At 39.2% G+C, this 24,515-nt stretch overlaps 1 protein-coding gene across 6 annotated transcripts in view; it reads right to left on the minus strand.

Annotated features, from left to right (window-relative positions):
* Positions 1-24,515, minus strand: part of PARD3B (par-3 family cell polarity regulator beta) — a 978,033-nt gene that overhangs the window by 572,877 nt on the left and 380,641 nt on the right. For all 6 annotated transcript variants that reach the window (XM_040641719.1, XM_008687551.2, XM_040641729.1 and 3 more), the window contains exon 3: positions 14,210-14,381. In XM_040641719.1, the coding sequence (XP_040497653.1) occupies positions 14,210-14,381 (172 nt within the window). The remainder of the gene's footprint in view (positions 1-14,209; positions 14,382-24,515) is intronic.

Here is a 24,515-nt window from a genome sequence, read left to right on the forward strand (position 1 = left end):
CTTTACATTATTGTGTAATGTGTAACAAAATACATAATTTTGTTCTCCATTTTGCAATGTGGTTTTAACATGTCTTTCACGAAGATTATATGACACTGAACCCTTTCTTATATATTTATTGGCCATGCAAATATCTATTTTATATGAAATGCCTTGTTAGACTTTTATTTTTCCCTTGAATTATCTGCTTTTCTCTTCCTTCTGGGAGTTCTTCATATTTTTGGGGCATGGCCTTTTGTCAAATATATGTATTACAAATATCTTCTCAGAGTCTACAGTTGTTTTCACTGTTTTAATGTTATCATTTAGTGGACAGAATTCTTTAACATAATCCAATTTATCTAAATTTTTCAATGGCTAGCTCTTTTTATGTCCTGAATTAAAAATAAGCCTAACTCTAAAGTAATGCATATATCCCTATATCATCTTCACAGTTTGTTTGTAGATCTAAATATAAAGGAATGGCAAAAGCAATCTGTCTTGTGCTGATTTTTGTATAAGGTGTGAGGTAGGGGTTAAGAGTATTATTATTTTCTCCATATAAATATTGAATTGACTGAGCATCATCCCTTCCCCAATGCACAGCAGTGTCAAATCTGACATAAAACAAATGACTATTTGCTAGGGTCTGTTGTTAAAAATTTTTATCCTATGCCATTCATCTCTTCTTGTGCCAAAACCATACTGAATCAATTACTATAACTTTATAAATCTTGGAGTCTGGTAAGGTACTCCCTCCCAAGTTTTTTGTTCTTCTCTAAGGCTGTCTTGTCAATTCTACTCTAGCATCATTTTTTGAGTTGTTCCCTTACATGTCTGGTGAGCGGTGGTTGCCCACTTGTATCTCTGTATGAAGTACTCAGTTGCTTAAGAGTAACAAGGAGCTTCAGTTGTTTTAAAGCATGTTCACTGACAGGTCTCACTTTAACAGGCATAAACAGGAAGGCAGGCAGGCAGGCAGGCTGTCCACCTCCACCCCAGCCCATCCCTCAATGCCGAAAGAAAAAGACTTGACTCTAGGGCAGCCTGAAATCTGAGTCATCTATTAATCTGACTCTATTTACTTTCCATTCCCCCTTCTTCCCATTTCCAATAGTTTTAGTATTCTATCCCCCTCCCTTTATTTTTATTTACAACTGTCATTTCTATGAAAGTTTGGGAAGGAGGAGACACAAAAGAAATATATTTAATCTACTTTTTGGGAACTAAAAGCTGATGTGATTTACTGCTTTACTTCTAAAGGTGATGGAATTATAGTCAGCAAGACAGGTAATTACATAAAGGTGGGTATTAGATTTCAGTGCACGGTATATATAAATATCACCCATGCTATGGGTCAATTTAAAACAAAATAAAGAATGAGAGCTATTGTACTGAATCGTGAACACCTTGAGGATAAAAGCAATTTTAATTTCTATTTGATATCTATATTCCAATAGAGAAGTTCTATGTGAATCATATAATCAACTGTTACTGTAAAGCATTTTTTTATCTATACCAGCATTTTATTAAAAAAAAAAAGTCACCTCAGAGACACACAGACTGGATATTTGTGCTGGCTGGGCTCCATGTTGCTATCCAGAGCTACTTCCCAGTCCTTTAAGCCCTGTTCTGGCTGCCAACAGGCTGACTTCCATTCAGTAACTCAGTCCATCACACTGGCCACTTTCCCTCTTGCTGCCTGTTGGGTTTGGACAGTAGGAAGGACCAGCTGGAGATCAGAGGATAGGAAGAAAGGGGCATTAGGATGTTTATCCCCCACTATGTTCCCTCATCTCTGAAAGCGGAAGCATTGGGCAATCTAAGATCACAGGTTCTGGTCCTCTAAGGACTTCTCTTCTACATCTGCAGCTCTCACCAGACTGCTAAGAATTTTCTCCCCTTGCCACTTTCAGGCTTGGGATGGTAAGGGTTCTCCCAATCTTTTCAGGACTTGAGTGCCTCGCTTTCATAAATAATCCCATTATTAAATTGTCTTCAAATACACCTTTGAGATGCCATCTGTTTCCTGTTGGCACCCTGACTGATACATTGTTCTAGGTCAGCTGCATGAGTGAAACAACATTACAAATAAATTCTTCTTCCATTGTGTAAAGCTATTGTCAAACATAAACAGCGAGCACTTACCAACTGTAAAAGAAAATTCTTATGAACGATATGCTGAATCAGGGTGAGGACATGAAAGTAAATACTTGAGTTAAGATAAAAAGAATCAAATCTCTAAAAACAAGCACAAAGGTATTATATGAAAACTCAGCAGCAATTATATTATTTTAATGTCCCTGAGTATTATTTTAGCTTCAATAAATCATTTTACTGTTTATCTTGTAAGCCTGAAGAGAGGAAAAACAAATTTAATTTTATGGCTTAGGAGAAGGTATAAGATGACCACAGTCTACGTTTATGAGAAAGAGAGAACATGGTGTCATGGGTTGAAAGTGGGGAAAGGGGAGAACAAAAATCCAGACCAAAATATTATTTACATAAACACAAGGAGATTTTATAATTTTCTGCCAAATGATCAATAATAAAGTTAATGATAAAAATAATAGTGACTTAGCACTTACTACATGGCCAGCACTATTCTAAATGTTTTATATTTGTATATATATGAACACTTTTGATGCTCACAGCTCTACTCGGTCATTACTGATATTACCCATTATCTATACACACACACGTGTGTGTATATATGTATACGGATGTGTATATGTGTATAGATAATGGGTAATATATTTTTATGGAGAGAGAGAGAGAGAGAGATTTTATAGAAGAAACTGAGACATACTGAGGTTAAATAATTTGCCAAAGATCACCTAGTTTGTAAAGGACAGAGTCATATTTGACCTATGTTTGTGCTCTTAATTTCTATACTACACTTTGGTAAATATATTTACATATTGTATCATCTATATCCTTCTTCATCCTTTTTGGAAATAATGTGTTGCATACTTGTTCATTAAGATACTAGAGAAAAAACAAAGTCAAATATATTCATGTTACATTTTGCATACTGAGAACCAATTTTTAAGAAGACATGAATTATAGACAAGAATTTTGCCTAACCTCATATAACTTTTTACCTTGTAAAGACAGAACATTATCATATCAAATTTATGACAACTACCAAACAAATGCTAAACATTATTTTTAAAAATAGGGCAATAAGGCAGTCAAGGAAGTTCTTTTAAAGAAATTTATGTTTTGAGTAAGTTTTTGAGGACGGTGATAATTGGTCTGAAAAGGAGAAAACGCACAACATTCATTCTCTAAACTTCTCTAAGGAAATCTTCCAAAATGGTCAAGATGCTCCTTCCCTATACAGTCTGCAATGTAGATGAATTCACATACACGACAATCATATTTAGACAGTTTGGACATTTGAATAGAGAATGGTGTTTATGAGTAAGAACAGAGGGACTGAAAATAGAACTTTAACTTTCTGTATCACATAAATAAATCAGGCTGAGATATAGCCTATAGATTGGAGAAGAAAAGATCACCCTTAGGAGTCCAGTCAGTACTTTATACGGCACTCAGTAAAAAAGCAGCAAGGAGTGGGTCACTGACATCTACCTCCAGTTTAGGGCACAATTAATTCTTCCGAACAGTGCATTTACTGAACTCACCAGGGTAGAAGTCTGGTCTCCAACTGTACTATCTAGAATTAAAAGAATACATTTGACTGGGGTGTCATTGGGAAGAAGGATGGATAGATGGATGGGTGAATAAATAAATATTCATCCATCAACCCATTAGGTCCTTGGAGACCTTCCTTGGGCAGCACGGGACACTGTTAGAGGTAACAGAAAGACTTGGGATCCTAGTTATTTCTGGTCACTTAATAGGAGATAAAACTAACAGTGCCCAAAAGAGTAAATGAAAATTGCAGAATCACATACAGACCACAAACTTGAAGTTTTATTATTTCCAGAACCTCTCTGTCAAACAAAGACCCAAATAAAAGATAATTAATCAAGCTTTGGGGAGACATCGCACATGAGTAATGACACACAGCGAAGCTTTTTGTGCACATCTAAATCTACTTATGAGGTAAGACCTTCTTTAACTATAAGGTTTCATAATTGTATGCTGTGTTATTATAACAAGAGTTGTAAATTATAAAAATGGAAACCTAACCAAGTTAAGAGATTCACCCAGTAATTTATTTTAAGTCAACTAGATTGCAAGCTGCTTGGGAATGAGTTCATGGCTTGTGCTATTTTATATTCCTCTGGTAGCCTAGCATAATACTTCTCATCTATTGAGCCAGCAATAAATAATTATTGATCACCTGAAGTCAGTGACAGGCACGCCACCATCTTCTGTAGCAATGACATCAGACAGACTGACTGATTTCCATAACTACATTCTTAAGCCCAATCATCGGAAAAGAGCAGATGTTAGCCATGCAAAGGCTGAGTTCTCTGCCATGAGGGCAGTTAATTGTAACACCCAACTAAAGTCGTGAGGTCAAAGGACATTATTCCTGAACTGTGACTAAAATACAAAGTTTGCCTCATGCGTTTGGGTCTCTGGGGCAGAGAGTCTATTTGTTTTAAAAACATAAGGAGAGTTTAATTGATCATCACAATTCGGCAGAACCAGATGACACAAAGCCATTCCCCGTCCTGCTATCCATGTCATTTCTCAGAATAAATAATGCAAAAAGATATGGACAGGCCATTCTTATCAACAGTTTCAAGAAACATGGACATTGAGGTAATGGCTTCTTTTAACTAATATTATCTTAAAACACCAACTATAAGAGCTATGATTTTAAATAGGTTGTGGTAGGTAGAAGCCTTCTAACTTATTTTCCTTGATCATGCCATATTCCACACACATGCATTAAGTAATCCTAGCCAAGCCTTCCAAATAAACGAAAAGAAAATAGGCAAGATGTCCCACATAATTTCTTTTAATTTTACACACAGGAAAAAAAAAAAGTCCCAAATTTCTTCCATCTGTAAAGGAATTTGAAGATTTTAATAGAGTCTCATATTTACATAGAACAGTAATCAAGATTTTTCTGGTATTTTTAGAGGGTTACCTGTGTTTTCTGATAGTTATCAAGATTTCCCCATGAAGTCCATGAATAAACAGAATGGGCACCATTTTCTGTGTACCATATGATAGATGCATTGTTTCAATGATAAATTGACAGACTGTGGTGGTGGAATCTAGGAAGTTGTCTTCTTTTATCTGGCAAACATTTTAAAAAGGGTAAACACAAGAGAGATAGCTTTCTTATGGCAATTGCTAAGCAAAGGCTGTCACCTTTCCTTATCACCTTGGGATGTGAGAATGAAGAGATCAAGCTGTTTCAGTATTTCTTACTTTCATTTAGCCAAATCAAGATCTTAGCAAAATTTCCAAATAGGTATAGTGCAAGGAACTAACCAAATATGTGTATATTGGGGCATAATTTATCATATGGCTTTATCAGATAAAGCAAATGAGAAAATCCTGAGCCAGTCATAAAAGCGTGTCCAACTCTGAGTGACTTGTCCTTAAGATGGATCTTCTGTAAATAATTAAATTAGTCCCCCAGATGGGTAGAAGGGAGGGGGGGATCTTGTCTAAGGGCATGGGCATACACACACACACACACACACACACACACACACAAAACACACAAATCCTAAGGGCTAAACCTTATATTTAAGTTGTTAGTATAAATGAGGCTTTACCACATACTGAATTGTTAGCAAGATTCCTGAATTTCACACTGCAAAAGAAAATCAGCATGATTATCATAAATAATTTGGTTAGGTGTGATTAGAAATTTATGAGAACTGTAATCTACGGTCACAAAGACTTATATATTTAAAAATCTGAGTCCTATTGTTAAGAATGTTTAATACAGATGCGTAATTTGAAAGCATTTTGAAAAAGGCATGTGAAACCCTAGAAGGCTGTGAAAAGCAGAACGTCTATCCAGAGAATGGAGGACCATTCTGTCTGGTGCTGTTTGGCTGTCTCAGAAAAGAGGGGTGGGGAACTGTTTATAAGAAAGGAAGACAGGGGTTGTAATGGCAGGTGGGAAGGGAGTAAGAAGAGACTATGGGTATGTATGTGTGTGTATGTGTGTGTTGGAGTGTTGCGGGGGGGTGGTTGTCCCCTTCTTTTAGTAAAAGAACAAACTGCAAATGATTTTATCAGTGGCCCAAGGAACTATAAAAAGTTGAATATGACAGTATGACTGAAAATATTTTCACCACTCAGGGAGTAGGCCTTTGCAAACATGGCCTCACTGGACTTACTATTAAAAGCAGTGTGCAAAAGAGGCCTGAAAACCCAGGGGTCTAATATCAAGCGAGCGGTAGGAAGGTGACCTTTCATTCCGTTTGTTTACGAGCGGATCTGTAGACTGTCTCTGTGTGGGTCCAGCATCGGCAAGAGGCCAAAGGGGAGACGGTGAACTTGGCGTTTTTTTGTTTTTTGCTTTTTTTGAGGTCATATAATCAACTTAGAAATTTATAGCTGGAAAACAACAAGAGTAAAAGCTTGCTTTTTATAGACTATCCTACATTTTTGGATAAATGGCTAAATGCAAATCCCCTTTATTTATTTTTTTCCATAGAGTTCAACCACCTTAGTACCAGTTTAAGTACTAAATTTAGCCATTGAATACAGCACACGAAATTGAAGGGACAAAAGGAGAACTGAAGCAGGTAGTAAAAAAGAAAATTAAGGCAAAATATAAAGATAAACTCAATAGAAAAATGAAAATAGTTCTGTTAGGATGATGGTAATGTTTTTTCTTGTTTAATATTCTATAATTTAATAAATGATATCTCACTTAAAAGACATTTATAAGAATACAGAATATTTTCAAGCAAATCTCACTATTATTTTTATAAAATGTTATAAACTGATTGCCTGTCTATGGAGTACGCCCGTATAGACCATTCATCTGCAATTACTTAGAAAAGGTAATGCCAAGCATGCTGGAAAGTTCTTATTTGAACTATTACCCACATCTGTACTTCACGAACACAAACAAAAATGACTCCTGTGTGGTAATTACCTTCTAACATTTGTTCAGGAGTTGCTTGTCTTTAGGAATTGATTTTATTTTTTCATTCAACGAAGTACCTCCGGCCCTTTCCGGAGTATTAAAACATTTTTAAATATTCAATATATAATCTGACTCCCCCAACCCCCAGCCACTTTCACCTACTGTGAAAAAAAACTAAAATAAAAACCAAAACATCAGGAAAAGAAGAATGATGCCAGAAATGGGTTAGAAACGCCGTGACCTCCTTCGTCCCGATTTAGTCACTGTCGTACCAGAAAGCATGCACACACTTTGTTGACTCTGTGGCTGTGACTGATTGATGATGGCCTGGCAAGGTTACCATAGCTAATTACAACATCATTCATCTAAGCCTGCATGGGAAGAAAATACCCGGCTCGCAGGGAAGAGAAAAGTCAAGAAAGGAAAGCTATTCTATAGCTGTTAACTTTTGAATAATCAGCCCCAACAGGAAACAAATAAGATGAAACTCAATGACCAAATTATGACTTATGGATTCATCCAAGCAAATGACCTCAGTTGCCTGGTAATTTCAACTCTGGTTTCACAGCCCACAGCGGAGAGCTTCCAGCAACGAGGAACCCGCACATGCTCGTGCGCTTTGTGGTCAGAATTCAAAGGCTCCGGCAGAAGCCCGGCCCAGCCCTGAGCTTTCGTTCTGCTATGTGTGTGGTGTGACTGTGTTTGTCTAGGGTCAGATGCCAATACTTAAACTCACATTATGGGCACAGCAGCTACTTACACATTGCAGCCTAATTAAAGGAATAAACTTCCCCTTCTTTATTTTTTCCTGAAGATCAGAGCCATAAAGGGATTTGGTTTCCTTAAAAATTCAGACAAATGTTCCCATATGTTTCCCTTATGCAGTAAATTAGTCAAAATCAGATAGAAAACGGTCACAATTTCCAACACTCATCTACGGCTATATAATTTTTTTTTCCCTGAGAACTACTGAAAATAAAGACAGGGGAACTCAGTGTTTTGAAAAATAATTATATTACAACAAACACACAATCATAATTTCCATTTCAGTTTTGAAGCACAAACACACATGGAAACAATAAAGCATCTGAGGCACCTTTCAGCTTTCAAGTCTCAGAAACAAGAATCACTTTCAAATAGAAAGTAAGCTCATCTTCAAAGTTTAACACACGAGAGGGGAATAAAGCTAACGCTATTTCAACTCCAAACTTTAATCAGATTGCTTTATATCTGGGTAACACAGATCACAAGACTGGTAACAACCAAGTCCCCAATACGTTTTATCCTGGCACACTGTTTAAATTACATTGCTAAAATAAGTATAACTAAAGAAAATATTTTCTCACGTAAGCTTGAACCCAAAATAGCAAGTTTCCGTCAAGAAGTACTGAAAAACATTATCAAAAGATCCAAAATAAAACTACTAATGAACTGGGGCCATGGGACAGAAATTGGCAGGCACGTGGAGTTGGATTCAAATTCAGTGTGGTATGAATGAAACTCTCCTAAGACAACCACAGCTCATCAGGACAAGCAAGGTGTATTTTACAGATGAGAAAACTGTGGGGCAAGGACACATGGTAATGACACATCACGAAGTGACCCGGATGGTCTCAACTCAAACATTCACTTCTATGGAAATGACAGATGGGTCCTGGTTTATTGTTTGTTTGGAAAGATGGGGCCCTGATGTAGATTAAATGATTTACCTGGGCGCACAGCTAGATAAATACTGTAGGGTCTGGGACCAGCTCCACACCACTGGTTCTCAAGGGACAAGGATGGGCCAAGCTTGGGGCCACGATCTCATGACATCTTCTGCGAACAGAGGGTGAGCTACCACAGATTTAAAGGCAGCAAAGGAACTACTGACAAGAAGGCTAAAAGACCCTCACTCTTCCAAATTTCAAAGTAATTGTCCTAATGTGTCTGATGTACAGAAGGCCCTATGGACAGATACTTGAAATGTCAAAAAGAGTACAACAGCATCCGCAATACAGGAAACAAACAAACAAAAAAACAAAAAACCCACCTCTGTATCTCATTAGCACGTTGGTTTGGGTGCACTTTCCCCCCCAAACACATACACATGCATGCATGCAGTTGTGTGCAAAACTACAAGAGATGAGCCAGAAGCAAATTCTTCTTTTTTTTTTTAAACTTATGGAAGGATTTAAAAGAAATTTTCTCCATCTAATTTTCTGGTCTTTATTCCCTTATTAGCTTTTGACTTACAGCTATTCATAGTATCTATTTATTAATTTACACTCTATCTCAATTCTAAAAGGATATGAGGTGGTATTTTATCACATACACTATTCAAAGACACGGTAATTGAAATTTACAATTAATCCCAAAACTGTCATGTAGTTGAAAGAGCCCTGTATTAGAAGCCAACAGACACAGGGTCCAACTCTAGTTCTTTACCTAACAACCAGTTATTTGACATCAGAGCACACATTTGCTTATTTGTAAAATAATGTTAATTGTCTAGAGAACTGCTAATTATGAAGTTCTATGGAAATGTCTAATTCCAGGCCAGCATTTTACAAAAGCTGTTCTCAGGGGCACTAAGAATTCTTTTGAGTGGAAGTGGGTTTCTTCACTGTAGGACTTCTAAAAGGCATTAGGATTCCCTGTTGTCTACTCAAGAGCCTTCTGCATCCCTTTCTTCCCTGCCAGCATAACCAATCCCATCCATACAAAGAGTGAACATGAATAAATTAGGAGAGCGTCTAGAACTTAAATGCTCAATAAATGTCATTTGTCATTAACTACAATCACATAATTGTTGAAATGCCAAAACATGTTCAGAAGTACCACAGGGCCCCAAAGAAGACTTGGAAAATCCCTGAACTGGGTGACTTTAAAGTCCAAGTGGACTCTGTGCATATCATTCTTTGTGTTCTACCTAGCGTTTGTTTTACCACGTCTCTTCTTTTAAATAGATTTTTAGGTTAGCAATCTCTAGGCCATACAGTAGGAAGAACTGGCCAATTTCAGAAAAGAATCTTAAAGTGTTAGCCCAAACTAGCAAATATTTCTGCATCAGGACTTAGTCATTTAGCATGACATTAGAAAATCCATTGGGGGGGGTGTCTGGCACCTGGGTGGCTCAGTCTGTTAAGCACCTGACTTTGGCTCAGGTCATGATCTCAGGGTCCTGGGATCCAGCCCCTCGTCGTCGGGCTCCCTGTTGAGCAGAGAGTCTGCTTCTCCCTCTCCTGCCCCTCCCCCAATCGTGTGTGCACACGAGTGTGTGCGTGCACTCTCTCTCTCTCTCAAATAAATAAAATCTTTTAAAAAAGAAAAAAAAAAGAAAAAGAAAATCCATTGGGAAAATAAATGGTAAGAAATAATTAAGATGGATGAAGATGGAATTATGTAGATGTCCAATTAATTTGAAACTCCTCCTATAAATAAAAATATATATACCCTATTAGCTTATAGGGTATATGGCTGAACCCTTTTAGGTCAGTAGATTTCTTCAATTCATCTTTGTAACTCATCATCGCTGAATGAAGTATTATGAAATTTATTTATTGTATACCTATTGTACTATCTTGAAGATGTGCACAAGGCTTTACAAACATGGTCCTATTTGAGCTTGAATTTAAAAGGTGTATAAAATTCCACAAAGTAGAAAAGAGGCAAAGGGAGGGTCAAGGTGAAGAGGATAGTACTTCTACAAACACAGAGACTTGAAAGACAGCAAATCTGGGGAATGGCAAGTGGTTCGTGGTGCCTGCAGGTTAACGTAACTGTGAAAGTGTGGCCAGTAATAAAGGTGGGCAGAGAGGATGTAGGTAGGTCATGAAGAGCCTGTAAATATGAACTTCTGGCATATTCTGTGCATAAGTATTTCATCTTGAAAGAAAAAGAAGAGGGGCCAATCTCTGTATGCATACAGGGAATGTTGTTGGCTTTTAACAGAACACCATTAATTATCATCTTGTGTTGGACAATGGTATAAAAATTATACTGAATATCGAGCATATTTTTATTTCAGATATCAATAAAATACAAATTTTTGGTGATTAATACAATCTAATCATAAGAATGTGTTGATTCCTATTATGTTAAATGGTATCTTGGTAAGAGAGAGAAGCATGTGAGCTGATAATGATTGAATTCCCCATCTTCTTGAACAGGTCTCAAGAATTTGAAAATCCGTGAGAATAAGCCCTGTGTCTGCTATGCCAGTCTACACAAATGAGCCCCACGAGAAGCAGAACCAGTTCCAATGGCCTCTGGGAGCTGAGTGGGGAGTTGAGGTGAAGAGCTGGGGCTCTGGTGTTTGGCATTTTATATGCACCCTGTTGTGGTGATCACGGGAACACAAATGCTACTCCCCCTCTTGTCACCCACCCCCCTTCATCTAAGCAGGATCTCAGAGTGGGCCTGACAGCACGACCAGGTCACATTCCCGCAGCAGCCATGATCATTGCCTCTGCTGCCAGGCATATCCCTCCATCCCGAGGTGACACCTGCCCCATCTACGACCACATCCTGTCCAGAAGGCAACAAAAGGAAAGGAAAACAGAATAGGAAGACCCCTAAGCAGCCTGCGTGGCTTTTTTCTTTAATTTCTCTGAGAAACTTGATAAATGTTTTCTCTTCTTTGCTTTTAAAGTTCCAGAAATGAAAAGTACTCAATGTGCTGGACCCGTGAGGTCAGATAAGGAATGATTTTTTTCATCATTCATCCCTGCCCAAATTCCTCCAGCGAATTCTGAGGAACCATCTGCATCGGTCTGCTAATGGGTTTGGACATGGCTCTCTGCGCACTAGGAAGCCACTGGAAGTTGTTACGCAGGGAGTGATATAATCAGATTTGTGATTTAGAAAGGCAGCGCTGGAGAAGCAGACCCTGGGAAGAGAGGGGTCAGCTTGAGGCCTCTGCGATGGTCTGATGGATGACAAAGCTTGTCCTGCTCCAATGGTCGCGTGCATGAAGGCGGAAGGAAGTGAGGCTGGCTGGCAGGACAGGGGAGGAAGCGGAGGTGATGCCAAGGCTTCAGACCCCATGGCAGGAAGGCAACACTGACCACCCAGCAAGGAAGGTTAGCTAATCTCATCATCTCATCCACAGTACTACGTGAAATGGATTTGAAGCCGGGGAGTTAAGCACTTTCAGGGTTTAGATATATATTCACAAAGTACACCTCTGAAAAAGTATATCTACTTATTCTTTTACTACTAGCATAGGAGAGGCAGCACAGAAAAATGGTTCCTGACACTGGAGCCAGAAAGAGTCCAAATCCTGGCTTTGCCATCTCATCGCTATGTGATTTTGGATAAATTACTTAAGTACCATGTGCCTGTGTCCTCACCTCTTAAATGAGGGGAATAACAGAACCCAGCTAAGTATCATGAGGCTTAAATGAGTTGTCATGGGGGCACCTGGGTGGCTCAGTCAGTTAAACGTCTGCCTTTGGCTCAGGTCATGATCCTGGGGTCCTGGGATCAGCCCTGCATCAGGCTCTCTCCTCAGTGGGCAGCCTGCTTCTCCCTCTGCCCCTTCCCCCCACTCATGCTCACGCACGCATGCTCTCTCTCTGAAACAAATAAAATCTTTAAAAAAAAAAAATCCTTAAAAAAATGAGTTGTCATGAGCAAAGGATTTAGAACACTTGGTACACTGCTTTGAGCTCAGTGCCTGGCAAGAAGTCCCCACTTAATAAAGAGTCTATCTCTCATTTTCACCAAAAATTAGTACTAAAGAAGTAGAAAATTCACTTTCAAAGAAAAAGAACCTCAGCTTACTTTTCTTCCAGATTTCAACATTGTATTTCTCAGGTGGTTCAAAAAAGAAGCTGAGAAAGCTTAAGAAAGATAAACATTTTTTTTCCCTGAGAAAGACCCTAAGAGAAGGCAGAAACAAGTTCCCCAGCACAGGATACTCTAAGGTTCAGCCTTCTGAAGACCACACAGTGCTTGCTTATAAATAGAATATTGGAACAAGCAAGAGCAATTTTCTCCTTTCGTCTTCCCTTATTGCCTAATTTCCCTCCCACACCATTTGCATAATGGATAAAAAGGCATCCATTATGCAAATGAATGATAGGGCGGTGAGGTTGCTGCAGCCACAAACCTCGGCTGTGGATGGAGCGAAGCTGCCACGGAGCCCTGGGCTGTCCACATTCCAGAACACCGCGTCACTAGCTGGGTTTCCAAAGCATAGAGGAGCAGCATGAAGATGAGAGGTCATAAATTTCCACTTGGTTTATTATAAAAGCGGCACCACAGATGCTTTCCAGAAAATCAGTACCAAATAGGGATATTCAGTATTGTGGTAGGTAAATTAAACTTTCCAGTAAACATTTTGTTCCAGATGGGAAACACTAGTACTCTGCAGGACTTCTGTGATTTTAAACATATACTTTGCTTTGCAAGGGAAAGATTCCCCATGCAGGGTAGTAAAAGCCTCTGTTCTTCTACTTGGAGAGTTAACCTATACAACAGGTGCTCAGAGCAGTCTCAAAACAGATGCATACACTCGACAGGAATGAAATTTGTTCTAAGTACCAAAATGTTAGCGGATTTTCAAAAGCTTCATGCTGTTAAACTGACCTAAATTTATCTCTAAGAGGTATCACCAAAAACTGACGCTGCTCTTGGAGATGGAAATTCACTGAAACTTCGGAAGAATGTTTCGTTTTCTCCCAATGCCTTCAAAACAAAAATGAAGAATTCCGAACAAAATTACTGGGTGGGTTGTTCTTGTTTGAATAAACGAATAGGACAGAATTAAGAGACTAACTTCGAAATGTTTTCCCCAAAGTCTGAGACACATAGTTTGAGGAGAAAAAGAAGGTGGCTGAAACAGAAAGTGACCTTTATTCCTAGTCTGAATTCCTTGATAACCGTTAGCTTTTACCAAATGACACTTTTCAGAGACTGTTTGTTAAGTGATCCTCACAGGCTACAGATGAACCCCATCACTTACAGACCAGCCTGTCCTGTCGGATAATTCAAGAACACGCAATTCAGATCCACCCGCCGTTCAAGAAAAAAACCGCATCCCCTTGTCTGAGCGTCCCGCAGCTACAGAGAGCTATGTAAAAATAATCTAAAGAAAAGACAAACCAGATTTTTAAAGAAAGATACTAAAACGATAAGTTATAATCAGCAAGATGATGTATTTCAACCAGGCGAAGAACATACCAGTGAAAATACACATACCTAATTTCAGAGCAGAAGGGGTTACTTCAATTTCCCCACCAACTGGTTTAAATGCAGCCAACTGGGCAGCCACTTCCGTCTCAAAGGCATCTGGGCTCTGCCGACCTGCAGGGTTTCCAGTGGGGCTCTCAATCTTGTGGAGTGGTTCTTGTTCATCAAACACAGCAATCAGCTACAAACAATCCAACAACACTAATTACTTTGAATGGCATGCACGTCACATGGCCCTGCGTCGAGCTGATGGTGATCGCTCTTTGATTTTAAAGAAAATGGCCTCTGAAAACCTGTAACTTGAATGTTTCTGTACCACAACTCTCAATTCAATATTATGTCCAAAGGTACGGTGGCAGGACTTCATTAATGGTTTGTCTGTTCTTGAAATAAAGAATCTATTTTGGCTAACTCTCTTGAAGGAAGAAGACAGCTGCCCCTCCCCTCACCACCTTTCCCAACATGCCGGAAAGGACTTCAGTATTTTTTTGAGAGAGTTTCCGGAAATATAAGTTGAAGATGCAAAAGCTGAACAATAGAACCACATGGTTAAAAGAGGACATTCCCGTCTCAGAGAGCTAAGATATTATAAAATCCATAACAACGGCTGTCCTTTTAGACACAATCACAACAAATACATGTGCATATTTCCATACAACGTGTTCACTTTGTGCACACAGATATCCCCTTTTTATTCAACCCTTTAATTTTGTTCTCTTCATTCATGACGCTATGTTGACTGGTTTAAGTCCAATGAACGTCAAGTCCAATGAGACTACACATCAGCACTTTTAACCAAATTATTCCCCTTTTCATCTCAGTTTTGTTTCGTACGAGAACTGCTCTTGTCATTAATATAAAAACATTTAATTGTCCATTTCCAAGTCATTTTTCATAAAGGGCAAGATGTAATAAAATATTCATTGCATAGGCACTGCTGTACGAACAGCAAGGACAGTCCTGCTGAAACTGTCCTCTTGGCCGGCAGACAGTGCCACCACAGAGCGACTTCACACGCTCCTCATCGGGTGATGTGGAAAAGTCCAAATGTGCATGTGGTTGGCAGCGAGCGGAGCCTACTGTCAGCCCGATAAAGGACAGTGTGCACAAACCTGAAACCTGCTGGTAAAGCCTTAGATATTTTTCATTCATTAAGTAAAACAAACCTACTTATGATTCAGACATTTATTCAGGAAAGGCACTCAAAGGCCCATTCATAGGGGAACCTTGTTAGCAATAGTATTAATAACACAAATGCAGGAGTAATCAATCAAAACATCATAAATTCCAAGTTCAGTCTTTCAAAAGAAATGAATACAATTAGGGATATGCAAATTGTCTATTCAAAAATAATTTTCATAATTGACTACTCATTTCCAGTATGGAGACTTCTTTAATTGGAAAATCCAACAATCCTCTTACCACAGGAAAGAAATGCTACTCCCAAGGCATTATTTTTAATTCTTGAAATTGAGCACATACATTTTCTATTTTTAATTGGCAGCACTGATGAACTGATTTGAGAGAAGACTTAAATAGATTAATAATGAAAGATTATTCTGGTATAAAAATAATCAGTAGATCTGTATCTTTCTAATCATCTGGTCAGAGTGAAGAGTTTAACACTTTAAATCTTGAAAAGGAAAATAAAATCAATTTTTAAAATGTGCTGCAGTGTTATTTTTATCACTATTTTTGTGACATAATTATAATTTCAGTTTTGCATATTGGTGAATTCTAACACATCTTAGTAACATTTATTTTAATTGCCAATTGGCTAGGCAAAGTGGTTTATTATACTGGTTTTATGAACACTTTTGTGTAAATTAAAACTAGTACCTTACTTTTTCCTCTTGCTACATCCTTTTTTTTTTTTTTAAGACTTTATTTATTTGACAGAGAGAGAGACAGCAAGAGAGGGAATACCAGCAGGGGTAGTGGGAGAGGGAGAAGCAGGCTTCCCGCTGAGCAGGGAGCCCGATGCGGGGCTTGATCCCAGGACCCTGGGATTATGACCCAGGCCAAAGGCAGATGCTTAATGACTGAGCCACCCAGGCACCCCTCCTCTTGCTACATCCTTAACTGCTAGTATATGTACTGTGCCTTAAATACTGGGGAAAAGAGAAAAAAAAATAGAATATCAATCTAGAGCATAATACAGAATCTTAAAACTGAAAACTCATAAATCATTACCTATGTTTATTATATAACCCTTCCTCCTGAAGATACTTTACTGTTTTCCATACTATCATATCCACACAAATGTATAGCATATGTAATAACAATGGTACACCTACTTGAGAGAACACAACAGTTCAGAGATTTTGTTTCCCAAAGGGATAGACTAAATAGTAATTGGTATGAGAATCTAGTTTATTTAATTTCCCACCCAGGGTTTCAGACCACACTATGACTGTTTTCCAAAAAGAAACTGTAAAAAGAGAGGCTATGTTGTCAAGCATACGTGGTTTGTCCATTAGGATGTTATGTCCTAAAGAATACAATAGACACAGAAAAGGCAATGCATGACTCTTCACAAAGATGATGATAAGAAGAACTGGAGCAGCCCCAAATCTCACAGTCTGTCTCCCAACCCCATGACTGACAGGAATTATTTCCAGAGAGTCTACTCTGGATGTACAGATGAAGGAAGGAAGGAAGGAAGGAAGGAAGGAAGGAAGGAAGGGGAAGAAAGAATGAAAGAATGAATGCATGCATGAATGCATGAATGAGTCTCTATTCCTGGAAAGAAGAGCTTCACTTCCTGAATCTGTGGTGCCCAAACGGAGTCATTGGCCCCATCGGCAGTGGCTGCGAAGCGACTCCCCATGCACTCTTCATCTCAACGTCCACAAGACGCACAGAACTTACACTCGCTTCAACATCGACAATTTATTTAAACTGTGCACATTGCAGGTGCTTATTAGCTAGATTACTTGACTCAACAGGACATGTACACTACTGGGTAACAGAGGTCCCAGGAGACAGTGTGACAGAGATGCATTAATTAACATAAGCCACTGTTCTAGTCCCTCAACAGAAGGCATGCTGATTTCCAAAGTGTCCAGTGCAGGAAAATGGCCTCTCTTCCCTGACCTTAAACCCATTAAAAATTACCTTTCCCACAGAGATGAGATGGGCATGGAAGAAGGAATTCTATTTAAAGTTTTCCGTTGTTAAGGTTTCACCTAGACTAAACTTCTAAGGCGTGCGGAAGATTTTTCACCGACACCGCAGGGACTGTGGTAACCTAAACGCTACGCAAAATGCAAACAGGCAATATTTCATTTGGACGCCTTCCTCTTCCGCTGCCTTATCCATCTTCTGGTGACCCTTCCGCTCTCCTCCTGTAATGCTGGTATTCTCATGTCACCCAGCACAACACCGACATTTCCCAAAGACCCCATAATCCAAGATTTTTCCACAAAGCCATCATTCCCAATCAAAACTTCTGTCTGCACAGATCTCTGTCAGTATTTTGGCATCTTATCCCCAGAGAGACACAGGAAGGTTAGTCCACGAATACGCTATTCTCTCTCCCACTCAAAACGAAAATAGAAACAAACAACAAAAAAGGCTTTAACAACCTTCCCAGACCCTTACAGATACCATACTCATTTCTCAACTTTCCTTGAGAGCAAAATCTGAAAGAGCTGTCCACACAGCAATTTCCAGGCTCTCTCCTCCCATTCTTAGCTGCGACCACACTAGTCAGGCTCTCTCCGCTCCCCTCCATGGAAACTGTTCTTACCAAGGTCAAAACCAGTCTTCAGGTAGCTGCATCCCGAGCCACTCCTCTGGCTTGATTTGAGGACACAATCACTACCTCTTCCTTCAATTATTTTCTTCACTTGCCTTCCCCGACATCTTCAGCTCCCCGGGCCCTCCATTAAATTTCCTTTTACTTATCTTCCTCGTCTCTAAAAATGTGAAATATGTCTAAAATTTTTTTGGACACCTCGCTTGTCTCATGGTATAGATTTAAGTATATGCTGATAAATTCCAACCTCAAATCTTCAACCCAGAGCTGCTTCTTGAACTCCAGGATCCTATGATCCACTGTCTAACGTAACATTATCAAAAACTGAAAAACTGACCTTCCAAAGTTCTTTCCATAATCTTTTTACATCCCAATTAGCGGCAATCCATTCTTCCAATTGCTCAGGATAAAAACCTTCTATTAATCCTTGATGCCTTTTCCCCTCCCTTCCTCCCTCTGTCTCTCACACACCACACTCACATCCAGTTTGTCAACAAATCTCGAAATATAGTCAGAGTTTAACAGCTTCTCACTCCTCCACTCTCACCGCTTTGGACCCCGCTCCCAGTCTCTCCAATGGATTATGGCAACAATTTCCTTTCTGGTCTCATTGTTTCTATCCGTGCTCCCTTTCAATCCGTTCTCAACACAGTGGCCGGAGTGACCCTACTAAAACTCAAGACAGGTCATGTCTCTCCTCTCATCAGTCGCCTTCCCACGTCACTTAAAGTGAAGCTCAAGTCCTTCCAATGGACTATCTGGTCGTGGGCTCCCCGTGACATTTCTGACCTCACGTTCTGAGTATGTTCTCCCCTGTTCTCAGGATTCTGTCCGGCTATGATTTCTTCTTCTTTGTCCCTGACTCAGTGTCTTTGCATTTGCTGTCCCCTCTGCCTTCAGTGGTCTTCCCCCAGACACCTGCATGGTGTGTTTCTCTATCCTTCCGATCTTTACTCTCAAATGCCACCTCTAACTGTGTTTCAACATCACCGCCACCTCCTGTCTTCCCTTCCTTTTTCTTTGTAGCATTTATCACCGTCTCAATGTTGCATCTTTTATTGTTTGTCTTAGTTATTGCCTGTCTTCTCACTGTACTAGAATATAAGCTCCAAGAAACAGTGCTTTTTGTCTTTTTTGTTGTATCCCCATCGCCTAGAATGGTGAGTATACATAGTAGGCACTGAACATATATGTGTTGGAATAAAATGAGTAAAATGAGGCAAGAACAGATACTGACAACTAAGATAGCAATAGCATAAAATACACCTGGAGTTTCTCCTGTGTTTTTAGAATAAACATTCAAAGTATTATTATTTGATTTAGAAGTGAATGTGTATAAACCACCAATACATACTCGTAGGAGCCTCCAAGTTCATCATTATTGCTGTTGTTTTGGTTTTGTTAGTATGGGGGAGAAATTCCTCATTTTCTATTCAACACTGGCAGAAATGCTTCTGCCACATCAAGCTCCAAAAAGAGAGATTATGTGTGTTCTCTTTTCTTTTTCAGTCTCAATTTTGAACGGGAAAATGTTTCTTTGGTCCCTGAAGGAGCGGACATGTCACACTAGGGGTGAGAGGCAGAAGGAGAATGAGGAAAGGTTAGCAGTCTGATGCCAGGCACTCCCTTGCGCACTTGCCTCCAAGATGCCACTTGGATGTACCTGGTGTCAAGCCTCTAGATGTGTGCCCCAACGAAGTTCGAGAACAAATGTGAAGAGACCTCCAGGATAGTGGGGGCCTAGCCTGAGTTGGCATTCGGTAAGTGCACAGTTTTTACAAATTTACAGCTTTCACAAATTCATGTCTTACATTTTGCATTCTACCAGCTTTCTGTGCTTGTCTTAATACAAAAAGATATTCTCTTTAATTGCCAGTAAAATCAAGGCACCAGGAAGAGGTACAATGTTTATCCATGCATTTCCTACCTCTGTTTGAGAGGTCGAGGTGGAGTGTAATTCTCAGAAAGACTCTTAACTTCTAAATAGGATTTAGGAAAATTTAGGAAAACATGGAAAAAGAAACGCATTAATGGAGCATGTCCAAATCATACTCAATAACTAGATCTCAGTTGTCCATGTGGATGGTGTTCCCGATTCAAAGATGAGGCACTGGTCTTGGTAACTGCCAAGTATCCCCTGCCGTCCCCTGGAGGCATATAGAAAGAACAACTGAATTTAGGATTCTCTCAGAAAAAATATCACCCATAAACCTCATGTTAAAGAATATTTCCATCCTTTTCTCACACTCACCTTGTAAAGGTTAAAATAATGAAAAAGTCGACAATAACAAAAAACTCAAAGATGAAAGGAAATAGAAGAACTTTGGATAATTTACAACATCCATGAAATCTGAATAATAGACTTGATCAAAAGAGCCATGTGTTCTCTGAAATTTCACACCATCAATATCTCTTCAAGGACTCAGACCTGTTTTTCTACTCAAACAGTGAGACTACTACGATCAATATCACTAGCAAAGGTGTGCGTGCGTGCATGTGTGTGTGCGTGCGTGTGTGCGTGCGTGTGTGCGTGTGTGTGAGTGCGTGCGTGTGTGTGTGTGCGTGCGTGTGTGTGTGCGTGCGTGTGTGTTGGGGGTAAGTCGAGTGGAGGTAGGATGTTAATTTCCTTGATAATACCCCTAACATGCCTAAATGCTTAGTACAGAGCCTGGTACACAATGGAAGGTTAAATGTTAATTCTATTTCCTACCATAGCTAACATTCTCTGGCTTCCAGACTAAATCCCACTTGACTTGTTTATCCATATTCTGCTTTTACTTTGTTGCTTCTCTTTAATCTCTTCATCACAGGATTGACAGAGGAACAGAGAAAGCACCAAGATCAAACACATCAAATAGGTAATTTCTGTTTTTCTTTTTTTGTTTTTGCTCTTCATCACACGAGAACGCACAACCCTTAGACGCGTGATACTGCTCTTCCAGCTAGCAATACATGGGTTGTGCTCTTTCCACCATAACTGGAAGCAATATACCAATGCCTTTAGTTTCTACACTGACAAGTAAATATTTTAATAATAAATGCCACCAAGTGCATTTGTTGAAGAGTCCTTCAATATTCATGATGTGGTTTGCTCTGTTATCAACCTACAGCATTCTGTCACTTTTATAGCCCGAGTTTTTATAATCTGATGCTATTATCTTAAGCCTACATAGAGAATAAAAAAAGAATGATCCCAAAGCTCATAGACTATAATTTATGAAAGTATTTTTTTTGTATTAGTAATTACAGTAAGAAATATGTGGCTATATTTTAATTACACGTCAAGTAAACTAATGTACTACTAAGAAAAGCTTATTTGCCATATAGAGTTCTTTGGGTTAAACTGCTAAATTTAACAACATATTGCTATTTTTACTCTTTCATCCATATTCCATATTACCAACAACTATCGAATAAAATTAAAAGACAAAGGAAAAAAAACCAGGATCCTGCAAAACAAAATTGGAATCATTCGTCTCAAATCTTAATAAACACAATTAAATCTAAGCAAGACTGTGAAATTACAACAATTTCACAAGTAGAGGAAAACACATTATCACCTTTGGGAAGAGAGTGAAACACTGCAGAATTTCATTTAAATGTATGCATCTGCTTGTAACTAAATAACAATTGGCTATGTGAGTTAATTTTATGCCACTTTAAACAAAGGTTTGAAAATAGGTGATCTTCCTTCATAGGCTTTTGACAGCAAGCTAAAAGCAGTTAATCCAGATTTTCAAAATTAGCATGCTCACATTAGCGTCTTCATCAGATGCAAGCATCAGATCCAGCATCCTCAGAGCAAGTATGTAACAGCTCTGATTCTCACCAAGTTCAATCCACATTCAGTAAATGAGATAAACCAATTTTCATCTCCTCTCCAAACTGAAAATCCGTAATAGGGACCTTCACAAACTTTACAGCTTTAAGCTTCACTCTAAAGAAAATAACATAATTTATTCAACTGTACTAAGAACCCTACTTACTGTCATCACTTTTTAGAGAGACAGCTGCCTACATTGCCTGTGATGACAAAAAAAAAAAAAAAATACGCCTATTAAAAAACCACCAATACCTTGGCCCAAGCTACATTTACCTTCTTTAATTGTGCACTACCTCACTAAGAAGCCAGGCATGCATTAAACACATTTAACTGAATCACAGTTTTCCGGGGACTCACTTAAGTTCGAGAGAATCTTGGGTTTGTTTTTGCTGCATTCTTGACTTTCCTTAGTAGTCACAGCTCAGCACTTAGGAAACAACCTTCACAAATGACAGCTAATATGCACAAGGAAAGCCTGAAGACACTTTCCTCTGCGCCCTGCACCATCTGCAGCAGTGGCTGGGCAAAGGGCCCCATGGAGGTCACCTGGCAGCCACCAAGCCCCAACTCCTAAAGGACCCTGGGGGGCAGCAACGGGAAAAGCATACACGTGAGGAAGCTGGAAGAAGCTTCAAACATTCTGAGGTAACACGAATGTCAGAGATTATAAAAACTCAATATATCTGGCTTTGTTAGCAATGCTGTTTCCACTGTCTCTGAATTACACAGATTAAAAATGGCAGACACACAAGAAAGTGAAAGATCCTTAAGGTTAAACCAGCTGAGAAATTCTCAGAAATGATGCCAGTCCGCTGAGTGGCTTTGCTTGCCATTCACCCAGTATATCACGGATGTTCTTCGGCTTTATCCATTTGCAAGGGCTTCGAAGGTCTTGGGAGAGTGTAACTTATCGGAAATGAAGGTAATGTTTTAAAATGCATGGACACGTGAACATACAAATGGCTTTTTCTTCAAATTATTCTTAACTAAATCACATGCATCTAACCTGCATTTTTGGAAGGTTATTCTTTTTTAAGGGAATATATCCTACACTATGAAACATAAAATAGCACAGAGAAGAATAGTTGGTAATTTACAAAGCATACGTACATTGACAATGTCGTAAGATGCACATAAGTACTATCTCCCCGCCTCAGTTTTTCTCCTTACTTCCCTCCAGTTTCTATTCTCTATCCAAACCAAGGCTGTAATCATCTCAGAAACACTCCTTCGGTAATTTCTTGGCCCGGGCCCAGCGAGGCCACAGCCATCCACGAAGGCAGTAACTTACTGGAATCTAAGGTTGATTTCTCTCTGCAGGGATTACTCCATGACAACAAAATGCCTCAGTGCCTCTGGCCAGGTCCTCACATCTCCACTGCAAAGGCCTCAATTCGCTTCTGGCCTCCAGTCCAGCCCCCGAATGTGGATCCCCAACACCAATTCTGATGTGGGCTTTCCATCATACAATCTGGCATGGTCTTGCTCCAACTTAAAATTCTTTATTATATATTATCCTGGCTTCCAGAATGTAGCTCAAGTCCCCCAGATGAGGTCTTCCACCAGGCTTTCTGGTGTTCCCACAAAACTGTCCACGTCTCTATCATTACCTGTCACACAGCCCAAAGATCTTGATTTACTCGCCTCTATAACTGTAAGCTACTTGGAAACAAAACAAAACAAACCTGTAAGCTATTTGAAACCATGAGTCACATAACTAAAAAATGCTTTTAACAAATAATTACGCGGCCCGCATTACGGGCTAGGCACTGCTGTAAAGTGCTTACGTGTTCTATTTCACACTCATAAGAAACCTTATGAGAAAAGCAGTGTTAGCCCCACATTACAGAGGAGAGAATTCAAGTACAACCTGACTTTATTATTTTTTTTTAAAGATTTTATCTTAAGTAGTCTCTACACCCAATGTGGGGCTCAAACTCACAACCCTGAGATCAAGAGTTGCATGCCCTACCGACTGAGCCAGTCAGGGACCCCGTTAAGTACAACCTGACTTTATAGTCCAAGCTCCTGGTGGGGACTTGGCACATGGAAAGGGGTGAGATAAATGAATGATTTAAGTTCTCTGCTACACCTGAGAGGAAAAGCAAAGCCTCTGTTTTGTGGATGTCTACACTTTTCGGGTGGACACTATCTCCCCGAGTGCAGATTTTTCCATCCAATTGGGATTATAGGTAACCTCTCTTACCACGTATGTGCCTACGGAGGACAGAACAGCTCCTGCCCATCCTCGAGGCTTAGTGTAAAGTTACATTTTACAAGTTTTCCATTGAAAATGCACTTAGTGTATTAGGATCCCAAACCCGTTTGCTGGTGGACTGCAGTTAAGTACTTGGTTTTCTTCCAGAGGAAGAGAAAAACTAATTTGTACATTAACATACTTAGTTTTGAAACAAACACACCCGTACAATGTGATCCACTACATCTGACGCTTCGAAGAACCCTGCGTATTTGTACTAAAGACTGCAATCCAGGGTGTGTTATTTAATTTTGTGGATTAATGAGTAAGCAATCAAACGTGATTTTAAGTCATGAATATAACAAACATACTATTCATTTATTTTGACAAGTCTTTGAATTTATGAGACTTGGCTACAAATAGAATAGTCTATTTGGTAAAAAAAAAAAAAAAAAAAAGAAACCTTCCTGCTTTTAAGACAACTCAGCAGCTCTCAGATAATGAACCTCTGCAGAGAATGATGACAAAGCCACCA

This window comes from Ursus maritimus, unplaced genomic scaffold (assembly GCF_017311325.1).
Source record: "Ursus maritimus isolate PB19 unplaced genomic scaffold, ASM1731132v1 scaffold_1, whole genome shotgun sequence".
NCBI classification, from domain to species: Eukaryota; Metazoa; Chordata; class Mammalia; order Carnivora; family Ursidae; genus Ursus; species Ursus maritimus.